The sequence below is a fragment of the Corythoichthys intestinalis genome, chromosome 11 (assembly GCF_030265065.1).
Source record: "Corythoichthys intestinalis isolate RoL2023-P3 chromosome 11, ASM3026506v1, whole genome shotgun sequence".
Classification (NCBI taxonomy): Eukaryota; Metazoa; Chordata; class Actinopteri; order Syngnathiformes; family Syngnathidae; genus Corythoichthys; species Corythoichthys intestinalis.
In genome coordinates, this window is record NC_080405.1 from 10,314,393 (window position 1) to 10,332,449 (window position 18,057).

Below are 18,057 nucleotides of genomic sequence, written 5' to 3' on the forward strand. Positions count from 1 at the left end.
TCTCGCTCTCTCCTCTCCGGGTCTCTCGGAATCCGGTAGAACTTCAAGTCTCTCCGTCTATCTTCTCTGTTATTGCAACCGACCGCCACACACGCCTTCACCATTTTGATTATTAATGTTAACGAGCAGAAAAACACGCCGTAAATAGGAGGAATGTACGTAGCCGTAACAGGTAAACACGATGTGTTGACGGACAATTGGGCGGTACCAGTCAGGAGGACGGAGTTGTGACGTCACGTGGGTAGGGTCTATATCGTTGCCTCTTTTTCTTTGGGGGCGGAGTTGTTGGCGGTAAGCAGAGTAAAAAGGGAGAAAAATACAACGACTTCCGTGTCTAATTTTTCGCCGCCAAGCAAGCGTTACAATATTAATTAAAAATGAATGAAAACTAAATACTATTGAATATGTCATCATTATCATTTTAAAAATTTAAGTGACGGGTAAAAATAGACTATGACCAGATTTTTATGACCCTGTCAGTCAAAATGACAGACAACGAAAATGTCTAGCGCAACCTCTGCTTAGTATATATATATACCAGTATATTTTAACCAAATACAGTACTTTTTTTTTATTTGTACTAGAGTACATTTTTTTGATGACTTTTACTTGAGTAATATTATTTTGAAATAATTATCATCTTACCTGAGTAACATTTTTTTGCTACTCTGTCAACCTCTGGTAGTGGCTGAAGGACCATTCTGTCCAAACCATAAATGGCCCTTACTCCATGCATGCTCCCTGTGTCACTCACATACTGTGATCAAAAATTTAGGTCATTAGACTAACAATTTGCAAATGAGGTGGAGAAAGCAGTGACGGTGTAGTGACTGGAAGTGGGTTGCGTGTGCGTTTGAGCTTGTGTGGATGTATGCTGACTGTGTGTGAGCATTTTAGAGACCACTCTATGTAATGAGCGGCACAAGATGATGGGGTTGGGTCACTAAGTCCTCTATGGCTTAAATCATACCGGCATCTGGCTTCTACCCACAACCCATAAACACGTCCACACACAAACCTTACATTATCAGTGTGTTTAAGTTAGAATAAACACCTCATGCTTAAAATGATTGTGTGTAAAAATGATGAAAAAGTTTATCCTTTCATATATTTACAGCTGATTCCTACTCACAAACACTTTCGTTGCATTTTAGGACAATATGCTGTATTAGTGGTAGATAATTCTCCCAGTAAGGGTAAGGAACAGTTGACGATCGGATGGCTGATTAGCACATCCATCTGATAGTATACAGATCACGGGTTAAAATCTGGATTTTGCATAATATTTTCCCCTCTAATCACGCATGTTAGTTTATTTCAAGACTCCAAATTGTTCTCAGTTGTGAATGATTGGGTGTTTGCCGCCTCTCACTCAAAGTAGACTTTGGGTACTGCCATAGTATAGACCCTACTCACGTGACGTCACAGCCACGCCCCCGCGCCATGTTGTCCGTATACTCGTCATGTTAATGCATTAGCGCTTCGTAAATTCCTCCTATTATGGCGTGTTTTTCTGCTCTTTAACATTAATAATCAAATGGTGAAGTCGTGTGTGGCGGTCGGTTGCAAAAACAGAGAAGATAGACCGAGAGACTTGAAATTTTACCATATTCCGAGAGACCCGGAGAGGAGAGCGAGATTGACTGCTGCAATTCGACGAGAAAACTGGGCTCCAAACGACTACCACAGATTATGTAGTAGTCATTTTATATCTGGTAAGATGCATTTAATATATATTTAGAGGGTTTTGGGCTGACAACCACAATTAAGATCATTGCTAGGCTAATCGCCGACAACATACACTCAGACGTTGTGAATGAACTACCTGAAAATATATAATTATAAGGGGATAATAAGACAGTTGTCATACAATTAATTTACAATTTCACTATTGAGGTCAAAAGCCAAAAAATAAATTCAACTAGGGACAATCTGGAGTAGTAGCACTTCATATTTATCACATATTATATATGTATGTAGTGAGAGTGCTATCGCTAAACCATATAAACATTAAAAGCCCTAGCTCCATTGACAAATGACATGAAATACATTAGACTTGACAGTGGATGTTAGCAAGAAAAAAAGATTTTGAATTGAAAATTTCGTAACTCACCTTCCCGAGCACAAGATTCCTGCCGAATTTTCGTGTACGAGGACCTGTTTCACCCAACCAGTAACGTAGCATTTATAAGCCTCCAAGCTCCTAAAGTTTTTCAAACTTTCGTGAGAATAGGCTGATTTTGTGTGGACAAGATAGTTGTAAATATCAGGGTCAGGCAAAGACGGCGAAGACAGCGGGTCGAAAAACATCGATTTAGGCATCAAATATGGATCTGGCGAATGGATAAACTGAAGCTTTTCCACGTAACGCCTTTTATGCAACGTATCCAATGAGTTTACAGCGTCAGATAACACCGGGGCTTCCATGAATTGCTCTATAACTTGCACGACTAATTGAAAACAATGAGAATAGGTCTAAAAAATACGGACAATATGGCGGCCGGATACAGCGACACGTCATTTTGTGACGTAGGTGAGTAGGGTCTATAGCCTAGTACAAGCATGTGCAAATATCAAACAAAATTATACCTGGGTCAGACCTCCTGTTTTACAACAATATAATTCCAAATAGGACTGGCTGGTTGATTGAATGGAAAAAAATATATGCACAGAAATGCTCGCTAACAAAAACAAAAAAATAACGAGAGATGTGACCGAAAATTCGGTGTCAAAAATCTCTGGCCGAAAATAGCTAAAATTTTCAGTTATAAGACCGAAAATTCGCTGCTAAAAAGTGTGAAGAACAGTCGTAGTCTTGTGATGACGTCATCAAAGCAAGGTGAGAAGCAAAATTACTGGCTCACAGCAAAACATGTCCGGTTTGGAAGTATTTTGAGGTATCAAAGATATGTATAAATTAAGGAAAATAAAATAAAATAAATTTGCTTCATTGCTGCTAAACGTGCGTTCTGAAGTTGCTTTCCATTGATGCCCTGCGTCACATCAGGTACAGTGCTTTTGTGCCCGTGCCTGAGTAGTTTGGAGTTTAATTAAGCAGACAGTGTACAAATAAAATAGTATTTAAATGCATACATGTGCATTTGCTGTGCTTTAGTAAAATGTGTTTGTAGCCTGACCACTTCCCCTTTTTGTCATTTTTTTCCCCCGCGACTTCCACACCCCCTTATGCCAGTTGCTGTTTAATCTGGTTTGGAGCGGCTTCGCTCGGTTTCGTTGCCGATAGAACTCGGCCCGCTCGCCAGGCTCTCGATCGATTCCACTTGTTGCACGAAAAAACAGCGTATCTTATTTAAGGAGTATGAGAAATTGTAATAGCCTTGTAAAGAGCTTTACTAGTTTTGGCGAAAACAGAAGTTTTTTGTTATACATAGAGATCTCATTTAGTTGAGCAACTGGAGGGATGAGAGCCATTTTTCGAGAGTCCCAAACTTCCAAGAACGCACATTTATCAAAGTTTCATTGACGTCCACCAAACAGAATGCTACGCCACCGACGGAACATCTGCTATATGACACCTTCAGTTTGCCACAAAATGCTCAGTGCCACCGGAAAGCCACCCTCCCAAGGGGTTTCAAAATCTTCACCTTTCAAACAAATTTTCTCGAGCCTTAAGGAAAAAAAACAAAACAAAGGGCAATAATGAATAATATAATAATATATAATAATAAATAACTAAATAAAATAATAATATATTTTTTTAAAAATGAAATCAAAAAATGAATTTCATACATATGTATTCCTAAACTCCATAATGATATTGACGGGGCGCGGGGCCGATTTATATGGGGCCTGCATTGTTGGCGTGGCCTTCAAAGCTGACCGAGCGGAATCACGGACAAAGAGCTTTTTTCGTTGAAATTTCTTGTGTGGAATCACAAAGAGCTTTTTTCGTTGAAATTTCTTGTGAATAAATGTTTAAATCCCTGAATTCTATAAATATATGGATGTAAAACAGTCTTGATTCTTGTTGGAAAGAAAAAAAAAGTGCAGTTAGCATTTATTTTACGTAAATATTGCGAACTATGATGCTAGTCAGTAAGTAAATTTAGCGGCCGCCTTATGTCAACAGAGCTTTTCCGGTGAAAATTATTGTGAACAATTGCTTAAATCCCCGAATTCTTTATAGATATGGATGTAAAACAGTCTCGATTCTTGCTTGAAAGAAAAAAAAAAGTGCAGTTAGCATTTATTTTACGTAAATATTGCTAACTATGATGCTAGTCAGTAAGCAAATGTAGCGGCCGTCTCTTGTCAACAGAGCTTTTCTGGTGAAAATTCTTGTGAATAAATGCTTAAATCCCTGAATTATTTATATATATGGATGTAAAATAGTCTCGATTCCTATTTGAAAGAAAGAAAAAAAAAATGCAGTTAGCATTTATTTTACGTAAATATTGCGAACTATAATACTAGTCAGTAAACAAATGTAGCGGCCACCTTAAGTAAACAGAGCTTCTCCAGTTAAAATTCTTGTGAATAAATGCCTAGATCCCTGAATTCTTTATAGATATGGACGTAAAAGAGTCTCAGTTTTTGGTTAAAAGCAAAAAATAAATAAATAAAAACATGCCATTAGCATTTATTTTAAGTAAATATGTCAAAGTACGATCCTAGTCTGTTAGTCAATGTGGCGGCCGCCTTATGTAAGCAGAGCTTTTCAGGTGAAAATTCTTGTGAATAAATGCTTAAATCCCTGAATTCTTTATATATATATGTACGTAAAACAGTCTCGATTCTTGTTTGAAAGAAAAAAAAGAAAAAACGTGCAGTTAGCATTTATTTTAGGTAAATATTGCGAACTATGATGCTCGTCAGTAAGCAAATGTAGCGGCCGCCTTATGTCAACAGAGCTTTTCCGGTGAAAATTCTTGTGAATAATTGCTTAAATCCCTGAATTCTTTATAGATATGTGCGCAAAACAGTCTCGATTCATGTTTGAAAGCAAAAAAAAAGTGCAGTTGGCATTTATTTTACGTAAATATTGCTAACTATAATGCTAGTCAGTAAGCAAATGTAGCGGACGCCTTAAGTAAACAGAGATTTTCCGGTGAAAATTCTTGTGAATAAATGCTTAAATCCCTGAATTCTGTATTTTTTTTGTTTTTTGAATTCTGTATAGATATGGACGTAAAAGAGTCTCAATTTTTGGTTAAAAGCAAAAAAAAAAACAAAAAAAACAAAAAAAAAAGTGCAGTCAGCATTTATTTCACGTAAATATGTCGAAGTACGATCCTAGCCTGTTTGTCAATGTGGTGGCCGCATAATGTAAACAGAGCTTTTCCGGTAAAAATTCATGTGAATAAATGCTTAAATCCCTAAATTGTTTAAAGGTATGGACGTAAAACAGTCTCGATTCTTTGTTAAAAGGGCAAAAAAACGGGCAGTTAGCATTTATTTTACGTAAATACGTCAAAGTACGTTAGTCAATGTGGCGGAAGCCTTACAACAAAGAGCTTTTTAGGTTGAAAATTCTTGTGAAAAAACGAAAAATATAATAATTACCTTGAGCCAATCACTCCTTAGACAATCCTTCTTATTTGTATGCGGTACAGCTTTCGTACTTTTTCAAGCGTTGGATCGCTGTATGTGTCGCTAACTGAAGCGGAATGTGGGCTTGCCCCCTACTTGAAGGCGCGGCGCAGTGAAGGTGGATTCTGACCCATCAATATCATTATGAAGTTTATAGTGTTTTATTTGGCTTTTTGGTTTTTCAGCTAAGTGCTTCCAATATTAGGTTTGGGCCAAGAATTTTGCTTTCGGTACATCCCTAAAAATAACCAAAGTGATTTTCTCCCATCTTTTTCTGTCCCTACTACTCCACCAAAACGTGTTTGGGGCCACTGTACCATGTGAACAATATCCTTGAAATCAACTTTGATCATGTTGTAGACAAATACAAAAACTTGTTTGCTGCCTAGACTATGAATTGACGTCAAAAATATAACGATGGATTAAATGTATTTTCCCCATAGCACATCAAATCTAATGCTCATCCATAGAGGGAAGGATTTCCGAAAGGTACTGATTGAATTTTAGCTTAACTCCCAATTTTGTGCCAGCATCAAATGTAAATGTCTGAGCATAGCAGGGGGTCACAAGGTGATTTTATGAAACAACAGCTGATATTTCCAGTGACGTCTGTCCTTAATCTGCCTCTTTGAAATGCCTCTGATTTTTCATAGCAGCCTTTCTTCTGTAAGGGATTGATTCTCTTATGACTCAAAGGGTGAATGAAATGGAGGATTACTGCATGTGGGAGAAACACACAAACCTTAACGGGCACACACAAAGTGGACCAACTGAAGAATTCCAACAGTCTTACATTGAACGTCATCAGCACAACATACACTCACTGAGCTGCCCCAAGCCCCCCCAGACACATCCACATGGTTCTTTCACAACTTCAAGTTGAAGTTAATGTTTCTTGGTAGCCGGACTCTTGGTACAGTATATTAGTCTAACTTTTGAGACTGTGGCCCACTAAGAGAAAGATGTGGTTTATGTCACCATCACGTTGGCCTTGATGGAAGTTATAATTCCTTTCTACATTTTGAGTTGTGTACTTTGAGGAGGTGTTTTGTTTGATTGTGAGCCAATGTGAGCATGCGGCGCAGGTTACATTAAAGTTTTTCCACGTCTTTAATCTTGAAGATAATAAATGTGTCGCTGAGGTCATTGCTTGTTCTGTGTATTTATAACATGATTGAAATGTGAGCCAAAATAGATTTAACAGCCTGCCAGTTAGAGTTATTGTCGGCGTTACATTTGCTAATCCCTGCAGTATAACAGTTATTAACAGTGTGTCTGCAAATGATTACATACTGCATAATTGACTTAGGCTTTGATGCGTAAGGGTTGAACCCACTGGGGTTGTGGTTATTGAAAATGGTCTGTTTTGGTTTTGATAAGATTAAGTTACTTCGTTTATCATTCCCACTTTTTGTCAGTCCTGGTCCTTGTTTAACCAATCAGCCTTCCCCAGCCACTCGTGTCTTCTACAGGTGTTTTTCGTTTTCTTGTCACTTTTAGTTCCAGGCTTCCTATAAATAAAACCTAGTATAAATGACGTTCATGTGACAGATGGTTCCCCAAAGTAATTAGATATGCAAATCACACATTTATTAGACCAGGGATAATGAAAACACATGTTTTATGTCCTTTACACTAAAGCACATAGATACTGATAGACTCGAGCACAGGTACATGGGGCTATGGGTATTAGTGACATCACAAGGAAGCGAGGGCAAGCTAGGATTCTCACATCTGGTTGGCTAAATAGCAGTGGAGCTGTATAACTGTATGCATATGGCGGAAAACAGAAACAAGTCTGAAAAAGCAGTTTCTGCTCTTGCACCCGTCTTTAAAATAAACTGCTGTATTTTAACCCAAAAAAACTGTTGTGTTTGATAGAATAATATGTCTATATGCTGCCATAGTGGATTCATGGCACAAAAAGCACCCGAACCATTTTTAATTTGTCCGTTTTACCCTGGAAACCCCTGTTCATAGCCGTCACGCAAACCGCTTTTGTCTCAACCCAGCCATAAAAAGAATGTAAGTAATTGTCTTTATTTTTCGAAAGGTCTGTTATTTGCAGCTTTGAATCATTAATTGATGTATAATATTTCATTAAAAAAAAAAAAAAAAAAAAAAACGACTTTAAAAAATTATTCACTCGCATATTTTAAACTTTTAAACAAATTATGTCATAAGGGAAAAAAATGGTGTCTGTATATAAGTCATATCTAACTCGTAACTATCGCTTGATTGTATTTTTTTTTTTTTTGTTACCGTCACATTTTCCCCAATATTTTAGAGGATAAATAATCGACCCAAACAAAGAAAAATTGGAAAAAAAGGGTAAATACAGGAAAATGAAAATCTCGACCAATCTGCGACCCTTGTCATATGACCATGTATCACCCATAAAATTCCCCCAAAATCCGGCTGTGGCCATTCACAGCTGTGTCTTGACACTCGGTGATACATGCTACATGGAGTTTTTGCATCGAAAAGAGAGAAGTACATGATAATACATGATAATACCTCAGTAAAACAGTGGCGTCTTTGTATTTTGCTCTCTCATGCGCTAACCCTGAGTTAGGGTTTTGTTGTTTAAAAATGTTTTTTTTTTTTTTTTTTTTTAAATACACTCCTGTTCAAAATTTTTCATCCCCCAGAAAATTGAGATTTTAAGCTTCCAATATTGAAATTTGGCCAAATTGGGGGTCTCAGCGCGGAACTTCAAGTCACCTGAGTATTTTCCGCCATATATGTATACTTGAAAAGGCCAAAGACCCAGTCACAGAAGTGGTCTAGAATTTATTTTTAAATAAAGTCCCAAACACAAAATCACTCAGAAAGGGGAAAAATGCACTTTCAAAAAAACCCAAAAATGTGACCAGGACATCAATTTCACTAGAAGAGCTACAAAGCAAGTACACGGGAAAGCGTGGTATTCTCAGGAGTGATGCTATGAACAAGGTGTGCTGGAATCATCTGGCAACTGGTGTATGATTGGCCAGGGCTTAAGAAGGCTCTACTCTTGAGCCGCAGGTGTTCCTGGTTAGCCTCACTCCTGAGGAACTGAATTTTAATTTCATCCTAAGGCAAAATAAAAATCCAACAAATGTACAATTATGATTACGCTTTGATACATAAGGTTAATACTTCTATTGAGCATCAGTATATTAGACAAACTGACCCCTCTTTGTGTCCAGTGGTGTTAGATTCATTCGTTCATTCATCTTTACTGTAGAGGTGCTGGAGCGTTGGGTGGGAGGCGGGCTACACCCTGACCTAGGTGTCAACCAATTGCAGACTTTGACATCCACTTAAAGTTGATGTTCCGGTTCTTTGTTAACACAACAGCTCAAGTGACTCTTTCAATTAACCAGCTTGGACAAGCCGCCTTGTAATCCCCTGGAGTAGCACCAGAAGGAGATGTACACTGTGGATTTGTGTGCGCATAGTTTGAAACTCTGTTGACACGTCCACTCCACTCACTTGTTCCCCTCCCTGTGACCACCCCTCACTCCACCACTCTGCTGGCTCTGATCGATCTAACAACACCTCTGTCCCACATGTCATCTTTTTTTCTTTGGCACAGAGCTTCTCCCTCTACTGCTTGGTATTCTGGAGTGGCAACGCATGCACCACCCAAGATCCATCAGCTCCGATCGTAATGCCGCACCACGGCTTTGGGGAGATGCAGGGATGAAACGAGAGCTAGGAAGGGAGCGAATGAAATGACAGGTCAATGGCTAGTTGACGTGGTTTTGCGAGCAAAGCCTCAGGCTTATAAAGAAAAAGAGACAGGAAAGAGAACAGTGCCAAACAAAACTCTGCCTCCTTTTACCATAATTTAGTATCATTTCACAGAGAGAGTGATATTTTTTAATTGATGTCCAATTAAAATATTTTGGGAGTGACTTACATACTGTACATACTCGGTGATTGTAAGTAGGCCAAAGAATGTCATCAATTTTCTTCAACTAATGAGCCGACAACTCTTTAGCCTGTTGTTATAAACCCAAAAGACTCTCAAAATAGGATTTGTCCTATTGTACTCGGGTAAATAGAGAGAAAACATTTCGAAAGCATTTGACTAAGGTATATAAAATCCCTCCATTTCAACACTTTCATTTTATAGTCTTTAAAGGGCCTGTGACACAAAAAAACATGTTTATTTCATAATAAAAGCAGTATTTTATGCTCCTGAATGAATTGGACAACTTGGATGTGTGAAGAAGCGATCGATATGTTAATTCAATTTTTTAATCCCGCGCTACGAAAATGACAGACTTACGGCTTCGGTCTTGCATTGAGGAAGAGGGCGCTGTGACGTGTACGGAGGAAGGAGTCCGCTTCACTATACAGTCGTACTGTTTTATGAGAAGGACTAAGGATTCAGCTGATTTTGTGGATGAATGTGTTTATTTTTCGCATCATGCCAGCCAAACTACTGCAGAAAAATCTTGCTGTACGAGGGAGAGGCGTGTGCGCCTTTTGGGGGTTTCAAAAGGTTCCCATTCACCGGTGGATATTGTCCAAAACAAGCCCTACTACTGTGGGACTATGGGACTTATGAGGAAGTGAGTAAACATCGTGTTTTGTATTATGTCAAATACTGGGATCATTTTAATATGTAGGTGGCTTGCATTTTGTGGCTGAAATGCTCCTTGTCCCCTCGGCCGACGACCGGCGGCTTGTCGCACATCACCCCCGGCCGGGAGAGCACTATTTTCCGACCGATCAGAAATTGCAACTTTGTGTTAAAATAGCCACCAAAAAAGCGATTACAAAGTAAACACTCCAAACTCTCTTTAAATAAAGGACTACTTATGTTTTGTCATGGATGCGCATGTAAAAAGCTCTCCTCATACATATTAGCTGCATATGTTAGCTGCACAACAACTGCAGCCGCTCTCGTATGACGAGCTGTAAATTTCTCTCCGCCAGGCGGGTTACCGATCGGCGAAGACAATTGACAACCCAGTAGTCATGTGAAATTATCCGGGCTAGTTATGTGTGATTTTCCGCTACAATGACTTTGAAACATCACTCGGTTTGGGTTAGCATGTCGGCTAGCTGTCACACCTCTTGGTTTGTTTAAATTCTCCGAAGCCGGGGAAGGGAAATGACATACGCCCCATTTAGGTGGCATAAACAGTAAAGGTGAAGTCGACAGTTTTGACCATTATGGAGTAATTTTGCCATGTTGTCCTGAATAAATGCATTTTTATTATTTCATATTCCATTTAGCACAAGACTGTTATTTGTCATGATCATGCCATTTATTTAGCTATTGGAGAAAAATACTTGGATAAAAAGAATATCCTGGAAAAATATTGGAGTAGAGAGACTGAAACAATGACATTTTGTGGCTCTCTTTGTCGCATTTTCCTCCTTCTGAATAATTCCCCCTCAATGGGCTGCATACTAAATCAGATGAAATTGTTACTCCGCTGACGTCATCCACCTGTTGGGGACGCTAGAGCCTTATAATGGTAGGCATGGCTAACCGGCGGATTAAAAGACTAATTTCTCGTCATCTGCGCTTTTCTATGATTCTAATTCACATAATAATGCTATTTAAAACTTTTCTTCTCCTGTCGTACGCACTTTAAACGGAATCTACTGCTTCAGCTCCAAAATGCCAGATTGAGCATATTGTCAAGCCCCTCTTGTTGCAATATTTGAAGTTCACGCTTGTGCGTAATATATCAAAGTAAAAATCCTAACAATGTTCTGATCGTCTTTAACTGATCCTCTATTTATGGCACTTTTTAAACAAAGTTCCACTCCAAAGCATTGTTGTCATTTTTCTTCCCCCCATCACTTCACTTTTGCAGTAGGTCACCTTGGTGATCACGAGCTGTCCAAACCAAACTCATACAATAAGCCAAATTGAACAGCGTCGCTGTCCGTGTTCCCCGCAACCAGTGTTGTTAATCTTACTTTATAAAAGTTAGTTAGTTACAAATTACTTCTCCCAAAAAGTATTTCAGTTAGTAACTCAGCTACCTCACTGTAAGAGTTATTACTTACTCAGCAAAGTACTGACATTATACATTATTACATTATACATCCTATAACATCTTTCACATCAACAATGTTTATATTAACTGATTGAAGATTAAAAACACAATACAGTATAATGTTTTGGTATTTAATTTGGATTTAATATATTCGTCTGTTAAGAAAACACAAATATAAACTGATCATTAACCAGAGCAAATATATGCAAACTGTATGCATAGACTTCACTATCATTTGACGGGACACGGGGCTCGGGGCTGATCCGTAGGGGGCCTATTTTCAAAAAACTAAAAATTCAATTATTTTCAAAACCACAGCCGCTAGCGACCTCAAATCAAAACAGGCACCTCCCTCAGGCATATCTGAGTCTCCATGAGCAGTGACATAAAAAAAAAACGGTCCCTAATAAAATCCCGATTAATTATATTTTTATACAAGCATAACAAAACTTCAAATGGCTATAAAATTATCAAATGTTATGCTAGATGCACAAAAATCACCAAACACAGAGACAACCACCTATATTTTCAGGATCAATAGCAATATTTAACATATCATATAAGTTTTTGTCCAAAATAGAAACTTAATTTTTTTTTATACAGTGCAAGTTTTCAACAGCTAATAAATCACTCAATTTTCACATCATAAACTTAATACTTGAGGAAACCATGCAGAATCATCTTAATTTTACTCAACAAAAGCAAAATTTGCAAAACTTATTTAGGTTGAAATCCAATGTTACTATTGCCTCAGCACGTCTTGCCTGCTATCTGGCCCTCGTTTTTTTTTTTCTTGATTGAAATGACACTTAAAGTAAAACACGTAAAAGTTTTTTTTTTTTTTTTTGTATTTATGCGAAATGTCTAAATTACTACTTTCTTGCAAAAAAAAAAAAAAAAAAAAAAACGGGCAGTTGACCGGAAATTACCTGGGTTTTGACTGTAAAGTTACGCTACTGTGTATGGAGAGAACATGGCATGAAACAACAAGCTTATTAAGTTGAAAAGTCTTTTAAATATATGTGTACATCCCAGAATTTCTATAGCTATGACTGTAGAACAGTCTAGATTCTTGGTTAAAAGAAAGAAAGAAAAAAAAAAAAAAAAAAAAACGGGCGGTTATCATTCATTTTACGTAGAAATTTCAAGCAAAGAAATCCAACTTGGCAGCCATCACAAAAAAATAAGCTTTTTAAATTGAACATTTCTATAGATATGAACATAGAGCAGTCTAGATTCTTGGTTAAAAGCAAAAAAACGGGCAGTTATCACTCATTTTACATAATTATTTCAAGCTAAAGTTAATTTAAGCTAAATTTAATGCTAATTTTTTTCATGCATTTTTTTCACAGCATATCAAAGTGTATGCAAGGGGATATCTTATATAATAATTACCTTGAATCCTCGACCAAATCCCTCTTGAGCCACTCCTGCCTGCTTGTATTCAGTAAAACATTTGTCCTTTTTCCACCTAAATCCGGCTTCTGAATGCAGCGTGTGTTTGGGTTTATCACTGTGAAAGCCAAACACTCTGCTTGGGTCTGCCCCCAACCGGAAGGCGTGTTGCAATGTTCGTGGGAGCTGTCTTGTCAACTGATGGTGAAGTCTAAGCTGTATGATAGGCCTACTTTTACAAAAAGCAGAACACTAACCTTAAATATTCCGTAAATTAACACTATTAAGTACAGTGGTACCTTGACATACGATCCAATCGAGATATGATCGTTTTGACATCCGACATAAAATGTGTCTTGTCATTTGTCTCGTCATATGACGACATGCTCGAAAAACGACGATTTACGATAGCGTCGCAGTTTCATTGTTTTCTAGCAAGACAGACGCACGGCGTATTTTCTTTTGAGAGAAATCAACATGGGTTCCAAGAAAGTGCAGGTGGTGAAAAAAAGGAAAAAGGTGACGGCTTACCATTGAAATTAAGAAGGAAATGACAGAAGAATATGAGCTGAAGTGGGCTATTAGCTAAATCCCATTTCGCCAACTGACACTCCTCCAGACTTGCTAACCAGAATAACCAAGTGGGTCTGCTATAGACTGGGTAGCGTTTTTAAGATGATGCTTGCCATTGTGAAGCGAATGCTAACTTGAATGGTACGCTAACACTAGAAGTTACAATTAGTGTCTGATGATGATGACTTCTTAAACCTATCGAATGGTATTTTATGCCACTGGAGTTAGTCCGGCTTTTGTCATTTCCCTGCCCCGGTTTTGGCGACAGAGGAAAGAGCGTAAACAAAACAGGAGGCATGAGAGCTAAGAGACATGCTCACCTGAACCGAGGGGCTCTTCTAAGTCTGTTCCTCGCCTTTTGAAAACAAAAAATCACACAAAACTACCCCGACTCATATCACAAACAGCGGCAGGGCCAGTTTCGGCTCGTCATTCTGCTGCGGCCCCGGCAGGCAGGCAGTGCTTGTCGCCGGGAACGCAGAGGGGAATGAACGCCAAAAACGGCGCCTTCTTGGTGGACAAACCGGCCGACGTCGGAGCGCGTGGCTGCCCAAGCCCAAACCGAGCATAGCGCTCTCTCGGCGGGTACATATAGAGGGCCGAGGGGGTATGAAACACAATCGAGAACCGGAGATGAGAGCGGGGGGCGGGGGCTCTTCGGGCTCCTTATTAAACTGTTTGCCATGATCCCAGTATTTGACATAACATAAAACATGTAGCTTACTCACGTCGTAATTCGTCCAATGGTCTCTAGATTGTCAGACTTGTTTTGCCCTTTCTTCATCGTGAACAGTTTTTTTGGGAAATTCAAGAAGCCTCACACCACTCTCCCTGGGGTAGCAACAAAAGCCTGCAGCACTTTGGGCTGGCGTGACGCAAAAAATAAACAAATCAATCCGCAAAATCAGCGAAAGTCCTTCTACATACTATAGTAATGGCTGTATTGTGAAAATGATTAGTCTGCTGACGTCACATTCGCCTTCTTCCTAAATCCAGACTCTGGCCGGAATTCCGTCATTTTCATCGGCCGAGATTTAAAAAAATTGACTAAATATATCAATCGCTTCCACACACATCCAAGCGGTCCATTTCATTCAGGAGAATAAAATACCACATGTAAAATGGAATAAACATGCTTTTTATGTCACAGGAACTTTAAACTCTGGTGAGGAGGGAAAGGCGCAGCACATCTCACATGAGTGACACGACCGAAACACTTCTACGATGCAAGCTGACGTACTCCATGTACAATATGAAATGTCACGCGTTGTCGTCATATGACGGAAAGTGTGTCGCATTTTCATCTCATTGTCGTCTCGGCAGACGAAAACTGGCATTTGTCTCGTTATGTTATAGTCCCACGAGCTATGTTTTTAGCTAGTCACCGTGACATCTTCATCTTGAAAATATTGTTCGTCGATGAAATAATTTCATTATCGTCATTGTTGATGAAAACAACACTTGTGGTAGAGTTATCAAAATTTCAAATTTATGCATTTTAAAACCCCAAATGTAAATGATAGGGCTCTCTGGAAAAGTATTTGTCAACCCTGTTGCCGTTGTCGTGTAAACAGCCCCTTGGTCATGTGCGCACATAGACAACCAGTGTCCCATTTTTATCATTAATTATATTTTATAGCAGAACTATGTTCAAGATTACGATGATGGTATGATAGATAATGTTGTTCTTGAAAGGTTTTTTTCCACATTTCTGCAGCATTTGTGTGACTATATTGAAAGTTATTTTAAAATGAATCGATCTATGTTCCATAATAGTAGTAATCCAGTCACCCCATTGTGTGTCTATGTAGCATGAAATGTACCAAATCAGATCAGGGTTGCAACAGGCTGTAATGTCACCTTTTTGTCACAGCGGTCGCACTGACACAGAAAGCAGCTGCTACACAACACGAGAGACTCAACAACAACAGCACACCCACTTTCCCTCTACAGTCTCCTTATGTGTTACTCACAGTCATGATCACACATCACGCACGGGAGGAGAATTTGCACTGTGTGAGCGTCCTGTTTTTTTTGTTTTGTTTTGTTTTGTTTTGTTTATTTATTTTTTAGTTAGGTTAGCCAATTAGCTGCTAAGATTTGGCATTCAATTTTTTTTTGAAAAATCATGCTGGTGTGCTGTGTGTGATACTGTTTGTAATTAGGGTATAACCTGGTGTTGAACAGCAGAAAAACATGACACAAATCTTTTTTTTTGTTTTTCCCAGTTGTGTTCCAAAACATAAATGTGCAATCAGACTATGTTTAAATTGTCTGTTTTACATGAAAACAGATAAAATATTGTCCAACGGTCCAGTCCAGTGACAACAAAAATAACAAAAAAAGGTCAATAAATCCATTGTAGGAAGTGCAAGTAAAACTGAAGTGCTAAATTCCACTTTGGTTATGCCTGCCTGTGTAAGGCACAACATATAAGTTGCTTTGCTTTAAAAAAAAAAATAAAATAATAATTACAAATAAATCAACTACATTTGTTACGGACAACACTGTATATTAGTCATATAATATATTTTATTAACTTTTAAGTTCTTTATTGACTTGAAATTCCTTTAACGACACTTTGCAGTTCATTCAATCATCTTCTGAACTGCTCATCCTCAGGAACATCCCAGAAGTGCTGGAGCCTCTCCCAGTTAATTATGGGCAGGAGGCGGGGTACTGAAAGAGCTGCTAGCCAATCGCAGGGCACATATAGACAAACAAGCTTTGACAATCACACCAATGAAGAATTTAGAGTATTCGATCTACCATGCATATTTTTGGAATGTGATAGGAAGCTGGAGTACCCAGAGAAAACCCATGCATACACTGCGAGAAAATGCAAACTCCGCACAGTAGGAAGGAAGGAGCCCAGGATTGAACCCTTGATCTCAGAACTGTGAGGCGGACCTACTAGATTCTCTCTACTGTCCTCCCTGAAAATAGTGTAACACTATTTGCCTCATTAAATGGGGAAAAAAACTGTTTTTGGTGGGGGGACTAAATTGTATTATCATTATTATTTTTTTTTTCAACTTCATTTCAAATGGGTATAGTGATTTGCTATAGGCTACAACTAAATTAAATCCAGGAGCTTCTTACTCTCCCAAGGCAAGGTACTGTACCTGTAGGCAAAGGTCTCTTCCTAACTTTGACATATTAATATTTGTTTTGTATGTTAATAATAGCTTCTTGACAGTGGTACGCATCCTCAGTCAAGTTTATCTTATCTGTTATTTAGGCTGGCATGATCAGGACAGAGCAAGAGGAGTACTTTATCGAGCCTGCAGAAAGTGGTGATGGAGTGATTGAGGAGGAGGAGGAGGCAAAAGGAGGAAGGACACACATTGTCTATCGCTCTTCAGCCATAAAAAAGGCACCCATCGACATCCCAGCAGGAGACTCCCACTCCAGAGGTCAGTCTGTGATTTACAGAGTGTGCACGCATGCATGTCGGTGTGTGTGAATGTGTATACGGTACCCTTCTCTCTCTATCCATATGTTGTTGTTGTTGTTCCTACACGTTTTAAGCACTAATACTGCACATCTCACACCATCACCTGAGACTATATAGGAGAACAGTAAATCCTTCAAAGACTTGGTTAAATGTCTCGCGGCAGGAACACCTTGCTGTACTTTTATTTATTTTTTTTAAATAGCATCTATATCACCTACACTATGCAAAATGATAGGATTGTGTCTTATTGTTCAATTACCAATACCTTCTGCCAGCAGCGGGAAGTGGGGTACTTAGGGTGCTGTAGCACCCCCTCTTGTTGGGGAGAAAAAAAGTGTTTTGGATTTTTGTTGTTATTGTTAAAAGTAAATATAACATTGAAACAATAGAGCAGGCGTCCTCAAATACAAATCTCTAAGGTCCACAATAGTTTTTTTTTCATACAAGCATGCGTCCATTTATTAATGTCGGTCAAGTACAAGGCAGGTCGCAGGTGGTAAAGGTGATTTTCTTTTGACCAGACAAAAATACAATGCATATTCTGATTAAATAAAAATAGATTGACAAAACATTTTCTTGACTTAAAATAAAAATACAAAAAAAAAAAAAAAAAAAAAAAACATGCAAGTACAATGTTTACACATGTACACTAAATAATTGACAAGATCTGTCATTAAGGTGCAAACAGTAACTATTGACAGTACATTTTGTAACTGTATAACATTGCTTGACAAAAAAGAAAACATGCTGAAATAGTACAGTACATGTTCAAATGTACAGAACATAACAAGCTCTGCCATTAAGGTGCAAACAAAATAATTATTGACAGTAACTTTAACTGTAAAACACTGCTCAATGAGAGAAATGGCATTTGGGGGTCACAAAGCTGTTTACACATCATCAGCCAGTACTTCAGTGCGTCTTGTGGTTGATGAATCTGGGAGTGAGAGTTGTTTGATTTTTGTTGTCATTTCCACCTTTTCTTTTCCTTCGAACATTGCTGCCATCACTTCAGTCTTTTATTATTTCTCCATCAGAGAGCGGCTTCTTATGTTTGGCCAACACCCACGA

General features: G+C 38.5%; 1 protein-coding gene across 1 annotated transcript in view; it reads left to right on the plus strand.

Annotated features, from left to right (window-relative positions):
- LOC130923598 (A disintegrin and metalloproteinase with thrombospondin motifs 2-like) overlaps positions 1–18,057 on the plus strand; it is a 303,489-nt gene that overhangs the window by 106,030 nt on the left and 179,402 nt on the right. The window contains exon 3 of the mRNA XM_057849369.1: positions 16,771–16,945. Within this exon, the coding sequence (XP_057705352.1) occupies positions 16,771–16,945 (175 nt within the window). The remainder of the gene's footprint in view (positions 1–16,770; positions 16,946–18,057) is intronic.